Below are 24,515 nucleotides of genomic sequence, written 5' to 3' on the forward strand. Positions count from 1 at the left end.
CGTATTGCTATCTTTTTTTTTTTTGCTAGCGGCTTTACGTCGCACCGACACAGTTAGGTCTTATGGCGACGATGGGATATGAAAGGCCTAGGAGTTGGAAGGAAGCGGCCGTGGCCTTAATTAAGGTACAGCCCCAGCATTTGCCTGGTGTGAAAATGGGAAACCACGGAAAACCATCTTCAGGGTATTGCTATCTAGGAACTGATTAAGTCGCATAAAATGATCGAGAAAGAAAGAGAATTTAAGAAAGAAAGTTATTTACAATGTTTAAATAACAATATAATGCAAGAATATATAAGGAGATTAATTAAATTCATGTTATATATTCAAATACACAACTGGAGAATTGATTAGCAATGGCATTGAAAACTGCAAGGATAAAGCCTTGACTAGAGAAGAAGATATTCAATATAACGCAGCACCAACATTTAATATTTGATAAAGCTATTCTGTACGAGATAAAAGTGAAATAATTGCAGACATATTGGAGATCGAGTAGCAACTGAAATTACACAAAGCAATATTAAACAGAATATAATAGTCATGTTAGAAGGCTTTGAAAACATCATTGTTACAGCTGATTTCATCAATCTGTATTGTCTTTTCAATCAAGCAATCAAGAACACCACGGCTCTCTAAGAAGACTTGAGGTAGACTGTGGGGATGATCCCGAGCTGGACCGACAGGGCAGAGAGGAACCTTGGTTACCGATGACATTACGATGACTGGCCAAGCAGGATGACCAGCACCCAGATATGCGGAGGATGAATTAATGACGTGGAACCTATGCCCAGGGTTATGGGTGAAGATCTTAACAGAATCTTAGGCAGAGAAGGAGACCTTCTGACTGGCGAAGATAGTGGATGAGGCAACCCATCCAGTCTGGCGAAAATTAGAAGAGGAAACCACTGCCTTTGTGAAGAAGAGGGATCTTCAAAGGCTAAGGGAGTAAACCCCAAAAGAAAATCCTCAGATGCGTTAAGCTTAGCAGATTAACAGACGACTACATTTGTACTTGCTTTCAACTATAATACAAGCCTCGGATGGAAGTTTAAAAATGGAAATGGAATTGACAAGTCTCTGACTACAGTTGCACAGTATGATGGTAATCCTGATGTTCGTGCAAGTGCTAGATCAGAGAACAAAACCCGATTTGGAACAATAAATATTTTAACAATGAATGGGAAGGAAAATAAATTGATTGACCTAATGGAGAGACGAAAATTCGACATGCTGGGATTAAATGAAGTAAAATGGAAAGTGAAAGGAATTAAGAAACTAAGAAAGGGGTATACCTTGTACTGGATGGGTAACAATAAACAGAAAAGAAATGGAGTGGGATTTGTAGTGAATTAGAATGTTGAACCAATAGCTGAAGTTGAGTATGTAAATGAAAGAATTATAATAATGCACATACATGTAAACAAGGAACTACTGTTGATAATACAGTTGTATGCTCCACAGACAGGATGTAGCATGGAAGAAAAAGAAGATTTCCTCAATGAACTGGAAACACGTATTGTTGGAGATGGGATCATGATAATGAGAGATCTGAATGCTCATGTGGGAACTGATAGAATGGGATATAAGAATGTTCTGGGCCCACATGGGTATGGCGATAGAAATGAAGATGGACAGAAACTGTTGGACTTTTGTATTAGAAATAACCTGGTAATAAAGAACACATAGTTTATGAAGAGGAATAGGCATAAGATCAGCCGATATAGTTGGGATCAACAGTACGGAACACTCATCGATTTTATAATAGAAGACCGAGAATGGGGAAGTTACAAAGATAATTCCCAGCGAAAGTATGGAAGGTGATCATAGATTACTGATTGTGGAATTAGAACAAGTAAAATTCCCTAAAATTGTATTGAAGAAGAAACCAAAGATCAGGATTTGGGAACTGGAGGAGGAGGATAAAAGAATGGCATTCCAAGATTGTATAAAAAGGAAGTTGCCTCACAATGAAAGGCGAAGTGGAGAAGAAGAGTGGGACAATTTAAGACAGACATTTGTAGAAGCAGCAATTGAGGTATGCAGGAAAACAAAAGCAAAGGCTAAGGGAAAGGAGACACAGTGGTGGACAGACAAAATAAAAACAGAAATAAAAGAAAGGAACAAGGTGAAGAAACAAATGGATAACAAAAAGCAAAAAACTTATCAGAGGGATGAGAATAAGATAGAAAGGTTACATGTGTAATACAAAAGATTGAAACTACAAGTAAAGAGGAGCATCAAGGAAGAAAAGGAGAAATGTTGGGGAGAGTTTACCAACAGAACTAAGCAAGATAGTTGAGGAAATCAGAAACTATTATACAGAGTAATAAAATCGAAAAGAATTAACTGAGAAAAAATCAAGGCATTAGAGAGGGAAGATGGATCCATAGTACATGACGAAAAGGGTCTTCAGAAGGTGATGGCAAAGTGTTTTGAAAAACTTTATAATGAGGATGACTGCTCAGAGGAAGGAGATAAGAAAATGGAAATAATAGGTGGAGAAAAAGAAGAGAACCCGATAACATGGTTGGAATTTGAAAGGGCAGTGAAAGAAATGACCAGAGGTAAAGCAAGTGGAAAAGACAAATTCAATACTGATATGATTATGGCAGCAGGAAGCATTGGACTACAGTGGCTATACAGAACCCTCAATGCCATATGGAAAGATGAAAGGATACCTGAAGACTGACAACAAGGAAGCATTGTACCACTGTTCAAAAAGGAAATAGGAAGAAATGTGAAAATTACAGAGGTATAACTATTATCACATGGGCTAAAAATAACGGGGAAAGTCATAGACAACATACTGAGGGATATAATAGAAACACAGTTAGAGGAAGAACAATAATGGCTTTAGACCGAATAGATCAACAACAGACTTAATATTTACAGTGCGAACGATAATGGAAAAACATCTGGAAAGAAACTAGGAAATCATCTTCGTATTTTTGGATTTGGAAAAAGCTTATGATACAGTTAAGAGAAAACTTGTATGGGAATGCCTACTGGAAAGGAATGCACCAAAGCAACATAAAAATGTTGTATCATGAGAGTAAAAGCAGTGTACAAGTAGGAAGTGGTGACGGAAACATTTTATACAAAAAAAGGATGGATGAAATCATAAAGCGTGTAAAACAGAGTATCAGTAGTGATGAAGTGAATGCTTTGATATTTGCAGATGATGTGGTGATTTGGGGAAAGGGAGAAAAGGAAGTACAAAGAGACGGGACATTTGGAATGTAAATCTGAAGGTGTCTGGAATGGTAATTAGTAAAAAAGATGCTTGTTGTTGTAAGGGGCCTAACATCGAAGGTCATTGGCCCCATTAGTAAAAAGAAAACTGTAGTCATGCACTGTGGAAAAGAGAAAAAGAGAAACCAAGTGAACATAGACGGAGAACAGTTAGAGAATGTAGAACAGTTTACATATCTGGGTAGCATTATTAATGGAAGTAATGAAATCAATCCTGAAATTAATAATTAATTAATAATTGGACATTATACATTTTCCATATGCCTTTGCTGGCGAAATGTAGTGTTTACACTGCACTATGTCTTCTGGTATGGGCTACATCAAATTTGTTACTTTCATTGACCTGTCTCAGTCTCATCCTTGGCTTTGACAATACGAAAGTGACTAAGGTATGAGTGATGCTAGTAATACTATTGCTTATGCAGCCAGTCCCTCTTATGAATGGTATGAAAATATCGCTCATAGGGTCGGTTGGTGCATGCATTTCAGTGGGCTTGGCAGACTGATATGTAATAGCAACGGCTGGTACAGTAAGGAAAGCAACGAGAAACTACCTCACTCCTCATTTCCCTAGCACGCCTCTTCAGTGATGCCTAGGCTATTTGTGACAGCTGTTGGCGGAGCTGCAGAGGATCAAACCAGCCTTCGGGCTGAATACCCAACATACATACATTTTTCAGCTAACTCATTCCTGGTTGCCAGCGTTTCACCCCAGTGTGCTAAGTTGGGCTCATCAGTTGGTAAATAGCACACCCACCAAGACGCATGGCTAGTGCATACCGTGGAGGCCACTGCGTAGGCTACTTGGAGCCACCGGCAGTGCCAATGCACTATGAGAGAATTTGTCTCATTACCAAAAATTGATACCTGCCAATAACGGACCATTTATATTGGTATTACAAATTTACTCAATTGGGACAAATATTTCAGGTTCCCTATGGGAATCAACATCTATATCATCTGATGGCCAAGCAGGCATCAATGGGATAGGAAAGGGCCAGGAGTAGGAAGGAAGTAGCTGTGGCCTTAGTTAAGGTACAGCATTTGCCTAGTGTGAAAATGGGAAACCACAGAAAGCCATCTTCAGGGCTGCCGAGAGTGGGGTTCGAACCCACTATCTCTCGGATGCAAGCTCATGGCTGTGTGCCCCTAACCTCATGGCCAACTCACCCGACAAACTAAAAATTCAGAGAAACTCTCCACTTCAGAAACGGTCTATATGGTGTTCATAGAAGGAAGGTACAACAGAAGAATTTTTCTCAAGTTTGTGAGTATACTGTTATTAGGATACAGTTACTGTTAATGTAAACTATTTTACATCCCTTTCTGTAATATAATAAAATATTTTATTTTTCCTTGGATTATTCCAATACTGGTGTGTACTAAGCATGGCCATGTACCATAAGTAATGGATATGAGAGAGTCCACTGTATAATCACGTTACAATTTACAAGTTGCCTTACCAGCTTGCACCATAGTCCCTGTAGACATCCCACCTTGGGACATAGACACCACTGGTCCACTCTTGAAAACTATTGTAGGCCGACCAGGCATGGACATGACGCTCCCTGCCCGCACCTGCACAAGAACATTATCACATTACCCAAACACATATTTTAACTGTAAACATAATAAACTTAGAGAGAGAGAGAGAGAGAGAGAGAGAGAGAGAGAGAGAGAGAGAGAGAGAGAGAGAGAGAGCATTCGCCAGTGTAATGTTAATCCATTTTATCGCCTTTCTTCTGGCTCGGCGATATTAGGGCATCTGAGGTCAAGCAAGTATTCCATTCCTACCTCCCTTCATTAACCTCTTTTTTCATATTATTTTTCCTGAAGTTTTCCTTCTCACTTTGATGGCTATCTTAATTAGCTTCCTGAATATTATAGGCTGATGATTATGCAGTATTATACTTTATTAACATTTCAGTGGGCGCGCAGAGTACAGGTGTACTCCAGTGATTTTCTTTTGCGTGACTACAAGGGTTGGCAACACTTGTGACCTTGAGCGGCCATATACCTTTATCCCCACTCACCCTCCGCTTGTTAGTGCATTGTCAGCTTTTGTGCTCGCCAATTGTTGCCGCGACCTCTTTTTATTTGCGCTGTGCAGTTGTGGAAGACACTTGTCCTCCGAGCGCACACTGGCGTTAAAATTTCTTCGGATATTGCTGTGGTATTTTTTTTTTTTTAAATTTCATAGGTTTGAACGTCACATCGGTTTAATTGAAATAGTTTATGTGTGATAACAATAACGACCAGTGAAAGTGACCGTGAACAGGTTCGCCGTTAGCTAGATGAGACTGAGGATTACGAGAGTGTTCTAGGTATAGAGGATGAAGATAAACTAGAAGAAGACCACTCGGAATAGCACACAGAGAGTAGAGAGGATGAGATAAATGCAGAAGATAACCTGGCTGATGTTCCGGATGACTCTGAGGAAATCGAAGTAGTAGAAGAAGCAGTTCCTCCTCCTGGCCCGGTCCCTGTTGCTTTCGTCAACCCAGAGTTTTATTTAGGAAAAGATTGCACATCAAGGTGGTACTTAAAACCTCAAGTTGTCCAACTTCTCGTACATCCAGACATAACATTATACCAGTTTTTCATCACCTAGGACCTCAAAGGACTGCGAAAAATGCTATCACTACAGAAGCTGCGTTACAGTGTGTTATTAATGATGAAATGGTGAAAAAAAATTAGTTGATTGTACTAACATTTACATAACTAAAATTCGCTCTCAGTTTGTCAGAGAAAAGGATGCTAGGCCCACTGATTTTCGAGAAATTCATGTATTGATTGGTATATTATATCTTGCTGTGGTTTTGAAGGCTGGAAGAAATGTGGGCTAATTCACATGGCACGGGAGTAGAGGCTGTTTATGTAACCATGAGCACAAAGAGGATTCGATTTCTTTTACGTTGTCTGAGATTTGATAACGTACACAACAGAGATCAAAGAAAATCTGTTGACAAACTAGCTGCTTTTCGAGAAATCTTTGAGATGTTCGTGCTCAATTGTATGAATGCATACAAATCAACTGACTATCTTACCATTGATGAACAGCTAGTTGCATTTATAGGAAACTGTCCCTTCCTGGTATACATGCCTAGTAAACCTGCAAAGTATGGGATAAAGATCTTTGCTATGGTTTTCACAACAACCCTCTATGCTACAAACCTTGAAGTGTATGTAGGGAAGCAACCAAACGGCCCTTCCAGAAGAAGCAACAACAGTCAAGACTTAGTTTTGAGATTGATGCAGCCTACTTCAGGAACCAATAGGAATATTAAATGTGACAATTGGTTCGCATGCCCTTGGCAATAAACTATGGGAATAAGAAAAAATAACTATGATGGCTACACTGAGAAAGAACAAAGCAGAAGTTTCCCCAAACGTTCTACCTGATAAGTCAAGAATTCAAAAGCAGTTTGTTTGGCTTTCAAAAAAGCTGTACATTGGTATCTCACGTACTGAAGAAGAATATGGCTGTGTTGGCAATATCAACTATGCATGAAAACATGGCAATCGATCCAGATACAGGTGATCAGTGAAAACTCATGCTCTTTACTTCATACAATGAAACCAAGTACGGCAAGGATATTCTGGACAAAATGCGTCGTAATATGACACTGCGATAAACTCAAGAAGATGGCCACTAACAATCTTCTTTAACATTCTGAATGTAGGAGGAGTAAATGCTCTTGTAATCTATAAAATGAATAAAAAATTCGGCTTTGTGTGCTGCTGTGATTTTTTTAAACAAATGGCTTTACTCTGATTAGACCACAAATTGAACATCATATCAGTTTGGAGACGATACCGCAGGAAATAAAGACAAGAGGAAGGATCCTGCTGAAACTGGACAGGGAAGAATTTCCACCTCAACCAGCATCCGAGGAGTGGCTGAGAAAGGAAGATGCTACCTCTGCGGCAGAGCCAGGAACAAGACTTCAAGGATAAAGTGTGTGAAGTGTCATGGGTGGGTGTATGCTGATCATATGAGAAATGTTTGTGCAAGGTGCATTGAATAAGCTAAAGTTTATAATTTCGTTTGTGTTTGTTATGCTTCACTACGATGAAAAATTAGGTATGTACATTAATTATTTAAACTACGAAACCAATTTGTATTTTCAAACTAGAAAGTAATAACATTTAATTTTTATAGTTTGTCATTTACAACATAAATAATATACACATTTTTGTAACATTCATAACCTAACATACCAAACTTATACATGTTTTTGTTTGATTTGCCATAATTGTGTATTTCCTACTTAATATTTTGTAGAACACAATTTTTTATGAAAAATGTGTTTTAATATATTCCTACATAACCCTAAAACAAATAATCATGATCGCTAAATATACATTTCATAGGGTAAAATGGCAAAACAAAGTGGAGGACACGCGTCCTCCGCGCACCCACTCGCGATGCGGCAAACCGCTCGCCCACTGGAGTGTTAAAATTATATGACAACAATGACCATAATCGCCATTCAACTCATTACCACAACTGAAAAACATTTCCATGTCAGTCATGTTGATGCCGATAGACACTGCACTCAATTTAAATACATGATTATCTCTGTTATCACAGTCTAAGCATATGCAAGCTCACAGCCGACGGCCAAGTTTGTGAAAATGTAATCTATATATATAAAATAAGAGTTTTGTCTGTACATTGCTCAGAATTTAAAAAGGATGGTATTTCTGTATCGGTGCTGTCCATAGTAGCAAGGAAAGACACTTTTTAATTTTCCGTAATTTCTGTTTGTATGTATGTACACGCATCACGAGAAAACGGTTGAAAAGAATTTAATGAAAATCGGTATGTAAGGTCCGGGACTAAGTCGCTACAATCTAGGGCATTTGCGCTGAAAGAAATGATAGTTTAGGGGAAGCCTAAACTTCAATTCTCAAATTTTTATGTTATTAGTGGTCCTATCTTAATGAAAATTACCGGGCGAGTTGGCCGTGCGCGTAGAGGCGCGCGGCCGTGAGCTTGCATCCGGGAGATAGTAGGTTCGAATCCCACTATCGGCAGCCCTGAAGATGGTTTTCCGTGGTTTCCCATTTTCACACCAGGCAAATGCTGGGGCTGTACCTTAATTAAGGCCACGGCCGCTTCCTTCCAACTCCTAGGCCTTTCCTATCCCATCGTCGCCATAAGACCTATCTGTGTCGGTGCGACGTAAAGCCCCTAGCAAAAAATTAATGAAAATTGGAATACAAAGTTGGCAAATAAGTCGCTACAATCTAGGAATCTAGGCCATAAATAATTTTATTTGCGCGGAGTGGAATGGTAGTTTAGGAGAAGGCCTAAATTTAATTCTCAAATATTAGTGTTATTAGTTGTCCTATCGACAAATACTACATTACTAAGGTTATATAGTATTACATTTCCTATCAGTTCTGTTTTATACATTTTTACCGTACCGGCTATGATAACAGATATTCATGAATTTTTATTTTTGTTGCTAAGTCCATATCAGCGCCAAATCACGAGAAAATGGGTAATAATAATAATAATAATAATAATAATAATAATAATAATAATAATAATAATAATAATAATAATAATAGCTGAGGCCATACGATTATTATTATTATTATTATTATTATTATTATTATTATTATTATTATTATTACGAGAAAATGGGTAAACAGAATTTAATCAAAATCAGTACGTAAAGTCGGGGAATAAGGAAAGACAGTGTACGCTATAAATAATTTCGTAAGACGCCCTAATATCACAGAGTCGAAAGAAAACTATATGTGAAGGCCTACAATACAGAAAGCTCATAATATACAATAACATTACATTGACCATTGTTTGTTGTGATGTGCTTTGTGTCATCTGTTGCCAGTCATGTCCGATAGGTGGAATTACTGCTGTTTACCGAGTTTTTAAAAAACTTGCTTCACGTCGCACTGACACATAAGTATTATGGCGACGAAGGAATAGGAAAGGGCTAGGAGTGTAAAAGGAAGCGGCCCTGGCATTAATTACGGTACAGCCACAGCATTTGCCTGGTGTGAAAATGGGAGACCACGGAAAACCATCTTCAGGGCTGTCGACAGTTGATTTCAAACCCACTACCTCCCAGATGCAAGGTCACAGCTGTACGCCCCTAACTGGATGGCCAACTCGCCCGGTTGTACCGAGCGTAACAGCCTGCCTGAATATTGGTGGGAAGTAGCTGGGGAGTTAGATAACTTTCTTCTTTAGCATGCCATTCCGCTGGTTCATAAATTTTCTGATACTACTGGTACATGACACACTGGTTCATCATAGCATTCGAGCTATTTAATCCCTACTCTGAAGCACTCATTGGAATGATCAGTATGTATATTTAACGGAATAATGGCAGAAGAGTGTCAGCGGCTGTCTGCGGCCTGGTCCTTCCAGCTCTGGAACTTTGGACTGTTATATCGGCACCGTAGTACTGTTCGTTAAACGTGAGAAAATGTGCCGTTTTTCATTTGAGCAAGTATTTTATATGATAACATTGCATTCGATTCCTACATTCCTACTGACATTTCTGTAATGGCCTAAGTTAACTGCAGTTACTAAAACCACAAAGTCTTTCTGAGAATCCCGTAGCGAAGCATGGGTACATCAGCTAGTAATAATATAAATACACTATGGGTGATGGTTTAGTCCACCCTCTCAATATAATATTATGAAGTTCCTAATTTTGGACAATTGTTTCACTTGTACATGTTTTGGGACCCCCAACTTCATCAGCAATTTTTACCTATCAGTGAATTACAGTAAACATGCACAAAACAAACAGTGGCAAGAAACATTTTATCTTTGGCTGATTTTTCCAAGGAAACCAGCCGACGTTTTAATACTGTTTCAAAGTGTTATATAACATAAGAATAACCAGCTGAACCTTTTTTAAGTGTTTAAGGTGTTCTATTACATAACAAACATTATCAAGAAATGTTTATTGTGTGTGTAAGGTAAGGGTGTATTCTGCCCGAAGGCAGGAATCTGCCACCTGGGCGACTGTACTAAATGCAGATCAGTATTGATTGATTGAAGGTCCGAACCTTCACAGAGGTGTGCCTGAGCCGGAGTTTACGTACGGTAGGGTGGCCAGTTCCTTTCCGATCCTCCATTCCCTTACCCCTCACCAACAGCACATGGCAACCCATCCACTTCCTGACCACGCCCAATGTATGTGTTAAAAATAATGATATATATTGATGATGTTATATATATAGCTGAATGATGCTAGATCTGAAGATATGGAGAATCTTGCTTTATGAGGTAGAAATCGCTGATGAAGGGAGTTGGGGCTCCCAAAACATGTACTAGTGAAATAATTGTACAAAATTAGGAACATGATTATATATTGACAGGGCGGACCAAACCATCACCTGTAGTATATTTATATGAACCTAGTCTAAATGGTCCAACTGTATGTATGTATGTATGTATGTATGTATGTATGTATGTATGTATGTATGTATGTATGTTTAGTCCTCAGCCCGAAGGCTGGTTGGATCCTCAACAGCTCCGGCATCAGCTGTCATAGATGGCCTAGGCATCACTGAAGAGGCGTACTAGAGAAATTAGGAGTGAGGTAGTTTCCCATTGCTTTCCTCACCGAGCCAGAAGTTGCTATTACATATCAGTCTGCCAAGCCCACTGAAATGCATGCACCAACTGACGCTATGAGCAACATTTTCACACCATTCATAACAGGGACTGGCAGCATAAGAAATGGCATTACTAGCATCACTCATACCTCAGTCACTTTCATCTTGTCAAAGCCAAGGATAAAGCTGTGACAGATCAATGAAAGTAACAACATTGCTCTAGCCCATACCAGAAGACATAGTGCACTGTAAACACTATGTCCTGCCAGCAAAGGCATATGGTCCAACTAAGGATAAAAAATGGTCAAATTTTTCGAACCAAAATGTAATAATCGCGAATATCTCTGTTATCATTATTTGGAAGGTAAAAGCATGTAAAACAGGAACATTGGAAATTATATTTTACACTACTTTCATAATTTACAGTTGGCATATTTTAATGCATTTGTTAATGTTCACCTCAAGAGATCAGTACAGAGTACAATTCAGATCACCACTGACTTTGAACTACTTGACATAGCGATTTGTACTAGTAGGACTATCACGAATCTCAGTGTATGCCGATGGCGTCATTCTGGTCACTGAAATATGTGAGGAGGTAAAGGCAGTTTTAGAATGAATTTGGGATCAGCTGTTAAAAGATGGAATACATGATCTGCAACTTTGCAGCTCCAGAGTTGTTTAGCCTGTACCACTCTCTCTTCATAGCTGTCACTGATGATGACTGGCAGTTCAAATACCTAGGTTCTGTCATCAACAACGATCCCAGAATCAAAACTGTCAAGCACCGCATCAGCATTGACAGGATAAAATGGCGATCATTGAGGTGTGTCTTGTGCAACAAGACAGATGCTCGTAAAGCTAAAAGGGAAAGTTTACAAGATGGTTGTTAGACCAGCCCTCATGAATGGCTCTGTATGCTGGAAAAGACAGAAGCACGATCAGAAAATGCACACCACAGAGATACAAATACTGCAGTGGACTGCTGATGGTGCTTGTTGTTTAAAGAGGCCTAACATCTAGGTCATTGGCCCCTAATGGTACAAAATGAGACGAAATGAAATGAAAAATTAAAAGTCCAAAATCCTCCATTGACCAGAATTCAAAACGTGAGGACAAAGAATGAATGGATGGATGGATATGAATTTAAAACAATCAGTGGAACTGACCCGCGGTGCCTTACATGCACAGAAGCTGGCGTAAAACAACAGTACTACTCACCAAGGGACTGCTCCTACAGCATGATACTGAATCGATGATGCTTGTAGTCAAAAGGGGTCCAAAATCCAAGTTATCAGCCCCTCATAATGGTACTTATCACTAGGAAAGTAGAACCATGGTATTTGTCATGTTGCGGTAGTAATCAAAAGTAGCGTGAACTCGTTGTATTCTACACATTATGGTACTACTCATAGGTAATGAAATTCGCACATGTAATACAGACCTATGGTGTTTTGCACATTGTGGCGCCATTTACAGGTAACGCAAACCTATGGTGTTCATCAGGTAAGTGTACCAACCACAGGGACTCGTGCCATCCCCTGGTGTTCTTCATATGGTGGGTACTAATCATAGGGAAGCCAGAACCATGGTGTCGCTCATATAGTGCTACTAATCACAGGTACTGTAAAAGCCGGCAACACACTCTTTTGCTAGTAATCACAAACCTATTTGGTACCTAACATAGTGGCTCTACGTGCAAGTAAAAGCGACCCATGGTGTTCCCCGCGTGGTGGTACTAATCCCAAGTAGTGTCATGGTTCTAATAGAATCATCCCTTGGTCGCCCCTCTTAGTCGCCTCTTACAACAGGCAGGGGACACATGGGAGTTTTCATCGTCTGCGTCCCCCACCCGCAGGTGGGTTGCAGTGGACTGCAGCGCTGCTTTGACCGAACAAGTGTGTAATGAGCATGGATGAGAATCCTATGGTATCATCACTATCGGTGAGAAACTAAAAAGACAACTCTGCTGGTATGGATACATCAAGTGGTGTGATGATGATCCTGTATAGAAAGCTCTTGCATCACAGAACGAAGGAGAGGCCAACGATGTCTATTACAAACATGATAGTGAACAGGGGCAACCACTATGAGGAGGAAGGGTATCCTCGTCCAGATACAAGGAATACTCTCCACAGATCAGAAGAACCAACCCTGAGTGATACTCGTCAGTGCCCACACTGCGGGCACATACGCGGTCAGGGAAATGTGGTAATGTTCACCTTCAAATAGTTTTCTTCCTGCTTTATAATAGCACTCATTACACAATTGTTTCAATAATACATGCTAAAATATTGGGCTGATTGCAGAAATGATTACTAGTTTTAAGCCTTAGACTACATCTAAGTTACGCACTATCTTCTATTGCAGTGGTGGTGGTGGTGGTGGTGATTTTTGTATTATGAGGATGTACAACTATGCAATCATCCTCTCAGAACAAATTAGTGGAAAAGAAACTTAAAATAAAACAAAATTATTTATTCGATGAAGGATTTTGGAAACGCAGTAACAAACAACATTGAATTAAGCCGAAAAATTACTAATGAATCAAAAGGGAACGTGCATTCCATGAGTAACAGTACACTATAATTTAAACACCCTTGATTAATCCACTGTCGCACATAAAGGGGATGACGAGATCGGCAGTAGTCGCGTCATTAACGTATGCATTCGAGTGTTTCCTGCAGCCTTGGCTCCATCTTAGGCCAGAGAGATCAGCGCACTCTGTGAGGATGTGGGTCATGGTGAAGTTGGCACCACAAGAACACACTGGGGAGTCTTCCCTCTTTAGGAGATAAGAGTGCGTAAATCGTCCATCAGCTAACGCAATACTATGGCCTCTCTCCGTGAAGACCGGAAAGAGGACCGCCACACAGTACTTTTCTTCTTAATTGCTCTCAGCTTGTTGGGAGTTCGGATAGCCAGCCATTCCTATTCCCAGGAAGCCAAGACGGTTCAATGTAGCTGAGAACAAATATCTTTAGCAGGTACATTGATAGGTCTTGGAGGTAAAAGTATCGCTTCCTTTGCAGCTTCATCCACAAGTTCATTTCCCCCAATCCCAACGTGGCTTGGAAGCCATGCGAAAGTGATTCTGGTGCCAGCATCACTTAACAGGGCTAGAAGGTCATGAATCTGCTGCACCAGTGGGTATTGCGAGAAACAAACAATGTTTAGCCGGTGTTAAGCTAGACGACATTTAAACTTTCAGTATTGGTTGGAAAATGGAAATAGTAGTATCTTCCATGCAACTCTTTGCTTGTCGCAACCAATGAAATGCATCGGTGCGCGCGTCAGATGATAGTCAGCTGTTGTCTTCCTACATATTACACTAATATGCCTAAGCATGAGTGTGACTTGCCCACAGATAAGAACATTGCTTTTGGTGAAAATTAATTCTCATAATATTATTGAGACACCACAGCACGAGAAAGTGTACCTTTGATTATAGTGTTGTTACGGTAAGTGTAATCTGAATTGCTTTGGCGAAGTGAAGATGAAACTATAGTACTGTGTAACCTACTGTAACCGAATGAGTCGTAGCTTGCATTCTGGAGATCATAGATTTGAAACACACCATCGGCAGCACTGAAGATTGTTTTCTGTAGTTTCCCCATTTTTACACTAGGCAAAAACTGGGGCTGTTATTATGGCCATGGCTCTTCCTTCCCAGTCCTTGCCTATTCCTATCTCATAACTGCCTAAAACTTATCTGAATTAGCGCATTGGTTATCTGAAGAAACCCACATACTCATAACCTATGTTTTAGTGTCACTATTATGTGTGCTTACTTGGCAGTAAATGTAACTGAATCCCTCCTGGTTGACGTATGTGACAACCCTCTGACGATAAGGACAAGTTATTCTGATATGGACGTAGTCGAAGTGACCTAATAATTCCATGGAAATTATCCCAAATATAATACAATATACCAGTTGCCAAGAACTGTAGTCAAGCTGACAATTACCAGATGGTCCCTTGTGTCAGTCTCAAGAAGCAAGTCCCTTATATTAGCTTTTGAAAAGCAAAATTGTATTTTAAACCGTACCTCCCTGTACATTTCAAATGAATTGCTGCAATTTTGCAGCAGATGATACAAAGAGAGGCTGCTGGATTAACCTTTCTTCTCAGAATCGTCTCAAACATAATACAAATCATATGTTTTGTGGTACATAACCTCTGATTGAAATTCACTCCTGTAAACATAGTCTAACCAATGTTTCTGCAATTTGCCCCTAGGGTTTCAATTTAAACACTGAGGTACATATGTGTGCAACATCTATCATAATAACCCTGCAAAATGAATATTCTTTGTAAAGCTAACTCAGTTTCTAAGACCAATAAGTGTTCAAAAAGACAGGTTCTGCGCACTAGTTAATCTTAGACAGTTTTTCAGGCGAACATCTGACATGGAAGAATGGAACTGCTTTTACATCATTTCATTCTAGATAATGTCTGTGCACACAGGTATACATTATCTGCGTCTGACAAGAAGTCATCCTGTAGGTACGGCATGAGTAACAAATACTATACTCACTATAAACATTAGTCGTGACAGAAGAAAAGATCCATATTTATTATTATTATTATTATTATTATTATTATTATTATTAAACTGTTTGTTATGCAGTACATATAATTATAGTAATGTGTAACTAAAGAACAATTGCCCTACTACCACTTTGAAGCTTCACAACAGTACTGCAATTTACAAGTGTAACCGTGGAGGAAGCAGATGTTTATTGTCTGGCCTTGAGAATTGAGATGGGCGCATATGCAGCAGTTATGCTTACCCCTCGCACTTCTTACCATGCATCCGAATGACTTCTTGTCAGATGACTATAGTAGTACCAAATATACTGAAGATTTTGGCCGCTAATCTGTGTAAGAGTGGAAACCTTTCTTTGGAAAAGTCTTAGTCGAAACTTTGAAGATTCTGTATTCAGTCGGTGGAGAGGAAGGCAATGAAGCAATCCTAGAAGCAAACATACAGTGAGAAGGAAATTATTCTGAGAATGCCACGTTGTTCAGATCTGTTATGGACTGATATGGTGTTCAGCATTCAGTCAGTAAGTCAATGTGAATGAATAAAGCCGAGTTTAGTTCCACTCCTCTTACATTCGAATAATTAAAAACTACTACTACTACTACTACTAACCATCATCTTGGTCTCTTCCTGCTTATCTTAGCCTCCCCTCTTACATTTGAATAATTAAAAACCCATTTGTCATTATGGTATCTTCCTGCTTATCTTATCCTCCATGTACTACTCCATTGTTTTCCTAGGTAACCCATCCTCCTCCATTCACATCATATAACTCTACCATCCAAGCAGGTTCACAAGCACAGCTTAACCTGTCGAGTTCATTTGTATTTTAGCCTTCATCTCATTGCAATTGTCCTCCTGCCATTGTTCTAACCGGCTTGTACCAACAATCGATCTTGTGACTTTCATGTCTGTTACTTCCAGCTTGTGCAGTGTCCTCAGCCCAAAACCGGGTTGGATCCTCAACAGATCACCACCATTTGTCACAGGTAGCTTACTTATCACTGAAGAAGTGTACCATAGAAACTAAGAGCAAAGTTGTTTCCCTGTTGCTTTCCTCACCAAGCCAGAAGGTGCTTTTACATACAAGTCAGACAAACCTACTCTTGATTCCTGTATCAACTTCATCAGGGGAATTCAAAGAATAGATAGAGAAGAAGAGAGGGGTAAAATGCATTTAAAAATATCTTTAGCTCAACCCACATCCACATTTCATTTCTCTCTTGCCTTCTATGATCAATTGTACCACACTGTATTTGACATTTTGGAAGATGTGATCAAAACAGGCAGCTGTCATGCATTTTCAGTGGGTTAGAAAATGGCAATTTGCCAGTCAATGAATGTAAAACAAATGACCATAACATACAGTATTTTCATCACGTAGCTGCCCGGCTCCACGGTTAAACGGTTAGCGTGTTGGTATTCAGTCACAGGGTCCCCCGGGTTCGATTCCTGGCAGGGTCAGGAATTTTAACCATCATTGGTTAATTTCGCTGGCAGAGAGCCGGGCTGGGTGTATGTGTCATCTTCGACATCATTTCATCCTCATCAAGGCACACAGGTCGCGTACGGGTGTTAAATCAATATAACTGCACCTGGCGAGCCCAACATGTCCTCCGATACTGCTGGCACTAAAAGCCATATGCCATTTCATTTCATTTCATTATCAAACAGTTAAGGAGTACTAGTTAGGACAGGGTTGCCAGATTTCCCAGATTTTAGGGGAGAGTACCGTATTCGTGTTAAATGTTCCATGCCCCAGGACAGCAGTTGTCCCGTATTTTGAACCTCAAGAGAAATACGCCAGTGTTTCCACCTCTGATAAGTACCAAGAGCTATTTTTCTTTCTTCCAAAAAGAATAGATTTATTCGCTCCTTGGTTTCTTTATTTGGTGTGAGTTGGCAGATTTTTAAAATTGTTTTTAATTTTATTGTCCATCCTGGCGAAAAAGACGTGTAACAGCAGTCAACTACCTGAGGTACTCCGAGTCCACCGCATGTCCGTGTGAAATTGTACGCTGTGAGAAATATTGTGTTCTGTTGACTTGATTAGGTCTGAGCTGTCCATTTCTGTAAATTTTTCTTCAATGTCATGCAGAGATTGTTATGAAATTGGTAAGAATGACAAAAAAACTTAAAAGCACTTCAGAGAAATGAAAAATATATTGAAACTGAAAGAACTGGTATGAACAATTAAACAAACTAGGGTTTTTTTTCCTATTTGTTTTACGTTGCACCGACAGACACGGGTCTTTCAGTGACGATGGGATAAAAAAAGAGCTAGGAATGGAATCGACCACGGCCTTAACACAGTCTACAGCCCCAGAATTTGCCTGGTGTACAATGGGAAACCATGGAAAACCATTTTTCGGGTTGCCAACAGTGGGGTTCGAGCCCATAGTCTCACGAATACAAGCTCATAGCTACATGCCCAAACTGCGCGGACAACTTGCTCGGTACTGTAAGTTTCAGTCTGAGTATAAATGTTAAGGCATGCATTAACAAACTGCACTATGGTGTCAACATAATAATAAGCATATCATTTTCAAACGAAGTTTATAAGTTGTAGAATATGAGCCAGTTGATTTCCTCGTTTGTACATCTGTCCCGTGTTTTGATATCAGGTATCTGACAACCCTGAGTTAAGTCTCCATTAAGATTGTAGAGATTATAAAAGTACCCTCAAGTAGCATTGAGGGATACAGAATGTAACGCTTCGCACATTCCTGACTTCTCGAGTTGGCCTGGTGGGAGATTACATTAAGGTCTGCAATGATATTAAAATACATAAAAAGACAAACTGAATTTCAGTTGAGATGCTGGAAGAATATTATATATATCACCTGCTGTGGAGAGCTGGCTAAGAGCAGCTGGCGCTGCTGAGCAGGCATTGATGAGGTAGGAACAAGGTAAGCCAGCCTCTGGCCACTGCTATTTGTAGTGCCCGTCTGGAACAAAAATAGGAATACATTCAATAAATAATTTATTAATAATTAGCTGTTGTATACTTGCTTTGTAATTGAAGCAGTAGTGTCATCTAGCAGACATGAATGGCAGCAGAAGAGACAGAAGTAAGAATGAGACTGAAAAAATACTGTGAAGAGCTGATGGGAAATGGACAACATAACCCAAACGCACAGCAAACATGCTGGAAATCATTGATATGGAACATTCTAAGGCTCAAGCCTGCATGGCTCTACAAAAATTGAACTTTTTAAGCTCCAGGTGAAGAAAACATTGTCACTGAAATGCTCACACATCTTGATGATACAGCAGTTGAGATTATATTCAGAATATGGCAAAAAATCTAGCACAATGGTAAGTGGCAGTTAGAATGGACAAAGTTGGTCTACATTCCCATTCACAGAAAAAGGTCCCCATGACATCCGTCAGAATTATAGGACAATAATAATTAAACTAATGTTGTAAAGGTCCACCTTTTCAATACTATATTATGCAAGCTTTAAATTACATTTCTAAACTAGGAACAAGTTTTGGCCTTGGTTGGCCATCATCAGACTTAATGCAATACTGTACAAAATGCAATACTATAGCGTACGGAACAAACACCATGAAGTTTATATCCTAGAATTATAGAATACTATTTATAATATCTAACCCCAGTAAAGTACCGTATACACATGAATACTCCACACCATCAAATCAGACAACTCTAATTTTAGGAAAGGAAATTGGCTTTAATACAGGTTTTATTTACAAGAAATTAATCCTACATAATGGCGTACCGTGAAAATGTTTAAAGCCAATTACAATTTTTATCAACTTAATGCTAATATCGGGCTGACTGAACATACATATACATTGAAGTCAATACTGCATGTTCAATAACCACCTACCAAAAGAGTGTCACCCTCAGAGCCAAGCTGAGAAATCAGCATCAAACACAAGCACGCCGTTGGTTTCAGCCAGTGTCACCATAGCGTATTAACACAGTTGTGAAAATATCACAACCACAACGAGGAAAAGGAGATTGGCTTTCTATGGACATATTAAAAGGATGGAACCATAAAGGCACACCAAAAGGATTCTCACTTTCCAGGAAAACGGGAAAATGCAAATCCCATGGGTGAAAGAAGTCTACTGGGATCTAGAAAAGGTGTGGAATCGGGGAGAAGACGTATAAAACACAGAAGTCTTCAGAAGAAACTATGCAAAGGTGAAGGATCAGTTCGACGAGAAAATGAGAAACAACATTCCCGGCAGAACAACGGGCATGAGTAAGCCAATGGATGAAGGAGTACTGGCGAAAGCATTGGAGAACTTGAGAAAATTATAGAAGCTGTGTAATCACAACCCATAGATGCTTGAAAAATTATTTTTATTTTACTTTTAAACAATTTTGCTTTATGTCATAAGAAATAATTTCTAGAGCTTAATCTGACTTTCATAAAGTGAAATTCCTATGAAAATTACCAAAATACACCATTCAAAATATAACACATAACTTTTTTTTTTCAATGCATCGATATGTTCAATAAAACAAGTTTCATTTTGACTATCATGCATGAAAACATGTTGAAAATACAAGACTACATCAAAAAGGATGCCACATGAAATGTCGTACAATGGAAAGTTTATAGAATCTATATACAGTAAAACCTCGATGCATCGTTCTTCAAGGGGAAATGGGAAAATGACGGTGGATGCAGGAAAACGAAGAATGCGGGCGACATAAAATAGGACAGCAAAATACTAAAATATAGGTACTGTATTTGGGCAATTTTCATCATGTAATAATAATCCCGAGGATTCGTCGTGCTGACCACATGACACCTCATAACCTGCAGGCCTTTGGGCTGAGCAGAGTTCGCTTGGTAGGCCAAGGCCCTTCAAGGGCTGTCGTGCCATGGGGGAGGGGGGCAATAATAATAACTCAGAGTGGACAAGAAGACCAGAGCACTTATCCAGCAGACCCTCACAAGTACGACCTCTAAAGTGAAATTCCTTGGAGAAATCTCTGAGCCTTTTGAAATACGTACGGGTGTTCGTCAAGGTGATGGCATCTCCCCTATTCTGTTTAACTTAGTTCTAGACAAAGTTATTAGAGAGTGGAAAAAGGATATCAAGGGTGTGAACATCGGAAATTTGGGAAGCAAGGTCAATGTGAAATGTTTAGCATTTGCTGATGATCTCGCAATCATTACTAAGACCAAGGATGAAACAAGGTATGCCATACAGAGACTACACAATATAGCATCAAAGGCAGGCCTCCAGATATCCTACGAGAAAACCAAGTACATGGAAAATCTACGTCAAAATAGCAAAAGAACTCCGCTAGAGATGGAAAACGGCACAATTTCACAGGTGCCCTCCTTCAAATACCTTTGAGAAATTATACTACCATCAGGATTAGACAGTAGTGCCAATGTAGAAAGAAACACCAAACTATATAAGGCATACAGACTGACGTGGCATTACTACAACAAAAGAGTCATATAGCGTAATGCAAAATTACGACACTACAAGACAGTTATATTGCCTGAAGCTTTATATGCCTCAGAAACCATATGCTTAGGTGGTCACTCTAAAATTACAGAAATTGAAAAGCAGGAGCGGAAAATTCTCAGGAAAATTTATGGTCCTACGAGAGAAAATGGAATGTGGATTAAGAGGAGAACAGCAGATCTTTACTCCTTCACCGACAGGTTTACTGATGCCGTACGGAAAAGAAGCCTTAATTTCTATGGCCATATCTACAGAATGAACAGCAACAGACTAACTAAAAGATTATTCAAAGTAATCAACTCAAAGAAGGTCAAAATAAAATGGCTAGAAGAAACTAACGCGGAGCTCCAAAAAATAAATATCACAGACGACATCATAGAAAATCGTGAAGCTTTTCGAACAAAAGTAGCCAATCATAAATTCAGGGAGAAACCCAAAAAGACAACTGGTAGGAAGTGGTCGACAGAACGCACGATGCAACACAGTGCATTCATAAAGAGATTTTGGGAGGATAAGAAGGCACAAACCATCAAACCAACTAACAAGTTCAAACGCGCTCTATGATTGGGCATAACGAAGAAATAATAATAATAATAATAATAATAATAATAATAATAATAATAATAATAATAATAATAATAATGGCATGTGGCCTCCAAAGCCGGATGCAGATCTTTCGAGTTGTCGCGTGAAAGGCGATCTACGCGCTAATGAAAATGCAGCTCTACCTAAGATGAATCCTAATGCATAAATTGGCGCACACATAGCCCCCGAACTGTCGGAACTAACCAACGAAAGTGGTGACCTCTTGAACAGAAGACCAACACGTGCTAACCATTTAGCCATGGAGCTGAACATGCTCATACTATACATAACAGTATAAAACTACTGCAATCATCATATACGCGATGAAAATAAAAGCGTGACTTTTACACCGTTTCGTTTCACGTTTCCTTACATCTCTTAAGGTAATTTCTCTTATTGCAAATTAATGATATACGTGGATATTACGGCGATAACCTGTATTTTAGTCAAGATTCTGGAGACACTTTGCGAACAATAGGTCAGAGATCCCACATGGCGCAGCTCAGACGACGTCACAGAGGTTAGAAATTCAACATGGCACATCTCAGACGATGTCATAGCAGACTAAGCCATGCTGCCAAGTTAGGGATTAGTTTCAAGACCACCAGGCGAGTTGGCCATGCGCGTAGAGGCGCGCGGCTGTGAGCTTGCATCCGGGAGATAGTAGGTTCGAATCCCACTATCGGCAGCCCTGAAGATGGTTTTCCGTGGTTTCCCATTTTCACACCAGGCAAATGCTGGGGCTGTACCTTAATTAAGGCCACGGCCGCTTCCTTCCAACTCCTAGGCCTTTCCTATCCCATCGTCGCCATAAGACCTATCTGTGTCGGTGCGACGTAAAGCCCCTAGCAAAAAAAAAAAAAAAAAAAAGTTTCAAGACCAGGCTAGTTAGGTCCAGCTTGTAACAAGATAACTGGGTAGAAGGCAACAAAGTGGTCGACAGGCCTCTAGCATCCCACACACATCAGAAGGTACGACGCGATTAATAACCCCGTGATTAATTAAAACATACATGGCGCATGCCGTGGCTATTTTAAATTTTTAAATGGCTCGACTTTCTCATTTTCAATGAAGTTGGTAGCACTAACCAGCCAATAGAAACACAGAAAATTGTGGCAAATTTGAGTTTTACAGTGCCTCCGTTTTAATTCTTGTAAATAAGGATACTTCTAGGGGCCGATTAATGGGTCGAGAAGAAGCACTGGCGTAAATAACCTGCGCACAACACTCCAGCATACAAGATCTTTGCTCAAGACTAGCAACAGGTTGCAGCTATTACGTGCTGGAGTATTCAGCTGTTTCTTTAAATTCAAAAACTTTTGCGTATATTTTTCTTACGTACGATCGAACCATGCAGGAAAATTGTGGCCGAGGACAAATATATATATTTTTTTAAGGTAAATGCGATAAAACGATAGATGCAGGGAAATGTAACATCGGTTTACATCGAACATTTTTGGGACCGAATAAATTGAGCAATGGATACGAGAAAACGACAGTTCCGGGAACGATGCATCGAGGTTCTACCGTATATAAAATAATATGCTCTGACTGACTGACTGACTGATTGATTCATCATCACTGAGCCAAAACTACTGAACATAAAGAAATGAAATTTTGAGGATACATTTATATTGCAATGCAGGTGCTCACTAAGGGACAATTTTTGGGTATTCCATCGCTAAGGGGATGAAAGGGGGGAGGGGGGAATGTTGAAAATGGGTGTATCTATATATTAAAGACTTTACAGTTTAAAGACGCAGAAACTGGTAATTGGAATCTACTACAAAAATAAGGAAACACATATTTTTTCTTATTTTCAAAAATCCTCTTAAGGGGGGTGAAAAAAGCGGGTGTAATACCTTTTACGAGGCTCCTTAAATCTCAGATTATATAATCATAGAGAAGGAACACTGGAAGAACCTTTCAGATGTTACAGCCATGCCTGAAGAAACCTTTAATGGAGATCATAGAATTGTGATAGGAAAATTGAAAGTGGGAAATTGAAAAACCCCCATTAAGAAGAGAGAAAATAATTAAAGTATGGAAGTTGAAGGAGAAAAGCATACAAGAAGAATTTCAAAGGGAAATAATACCCTTGGTACCCAGGACGGAGATGGGGAATGTTGAAGATGAATGGAAAAGATTTAAAGAAGCACTGATTGGATGTGCAGAAAAGGTATGTCGTAGAACATCAGGAAATGTGAAAGACAAAGAGAAACACTGGTGGAATGATAGGGTAAAGATTAAAGTGAAGTAAAAGAAAATAGCATGGAAAGCATGGAAGACATCTAAGACTGAAGAAAGGTCTTTTTTTCTTGCTAGCTGCTTTACGTCGCACCGACACAGATACGTCTTATGAGGACGATGGGACAGGAAAGGGCTAGGAGTGGGAAGGAACGGGCCGTGGCCTTAATTAACGTACAGCCCCAGCACTTGCCTGGTGTGAAAATGGGAAACCACGGAAAACCATTTTCAGGGCTGCCGACAGTGGGGTTCGAACCTACTATCTCCTAAATACTGGATACTGACCGCACTTAAGCGACTGCAGCTATCGAGCTCGGTGACTGAAGAAAGTAGAAGAAAATATGTGGAGGCAAAGAACTTGATGAAGAAAGTAGTGGAGGAAGAAAAGAGGAAAAGCTGGGCCTTATTCTCACAGAAATTGAGAGATGATATGCAGGGCTGCAAGAAATTACTGTATGGTATTTTAAGAAACAACAAGAGAGATCAAGTAAACACTACATGTGTGAAGGATGACGGCGTCCTAACATTAACTGTACCGGGAGGTACACCTCAACGCCGCGCATTCAAAATAAGCGCCTTAATAAACTCCTCTATCAATCAAAAGGTGAAATTGATAACACAACAACTTGGAACTTTAATCGGAAGATGACACCACTGAAAAATGAAGGAATAGTGTTGTTAAGTTTCCTAAACTGATCGAATTTCTCTTTGTTTTATTTGCCGTTCATCAAGAAGTTTGGACATTTTCCCACAGATGACACTACCAAAACTACGGTCATGCACTCTGGTACAAGGTGAAAGAACTTAC

At 39.6% G+C, this 24,515-nt stretch overlaps 1 protein-coding gene across 3 annotated transcripts in view; it reads right to left on the reverse strand.

Annotated features, from left to right (window-relative positions):
* LOC136873781 (activating transcription factor 7-interacting protein 1) overlaps window positions 1–24,515 on the reverse strand; it is a 457,029-nt gene that overhangs the window by 59,150 nt on the left and 373,364 nt on the right. For all 3 annotated transcript variants that reach the window (XM_067147002.2, XM_067147001.2, XM_067147000.2), the window contains 2 exons: window positions 18,253–18,357; window positions 4,719–4,833 (listed from right to left, as the gene is read on the reverse strand). In XM_067147002.2, the coding sequence (XP_067003103.2) occupies window positions 4,719–4,833; window positions 18,253–18,357 (220 nt within the window). The remainder of the gene's footprint in view (window positions 1–4,718; window positions 4,834–18,252; window positions 18,358–24,515) is intronic.

Source organism: Anabrus simplex, chromosome 5, assembly GCF_040414725.1.
Source record: "Anabrus simplex isolate iqAnaSimp1 chromosome 5, ASM4041472v1, whole genome shotgun sequence".
Taxonomy (NCBI): Eukaryota; Metazoa; Arthropoda; class Insecta; order Orthoptera; family Tettigoniidae; genus Anabrus; species Anabrus simplex.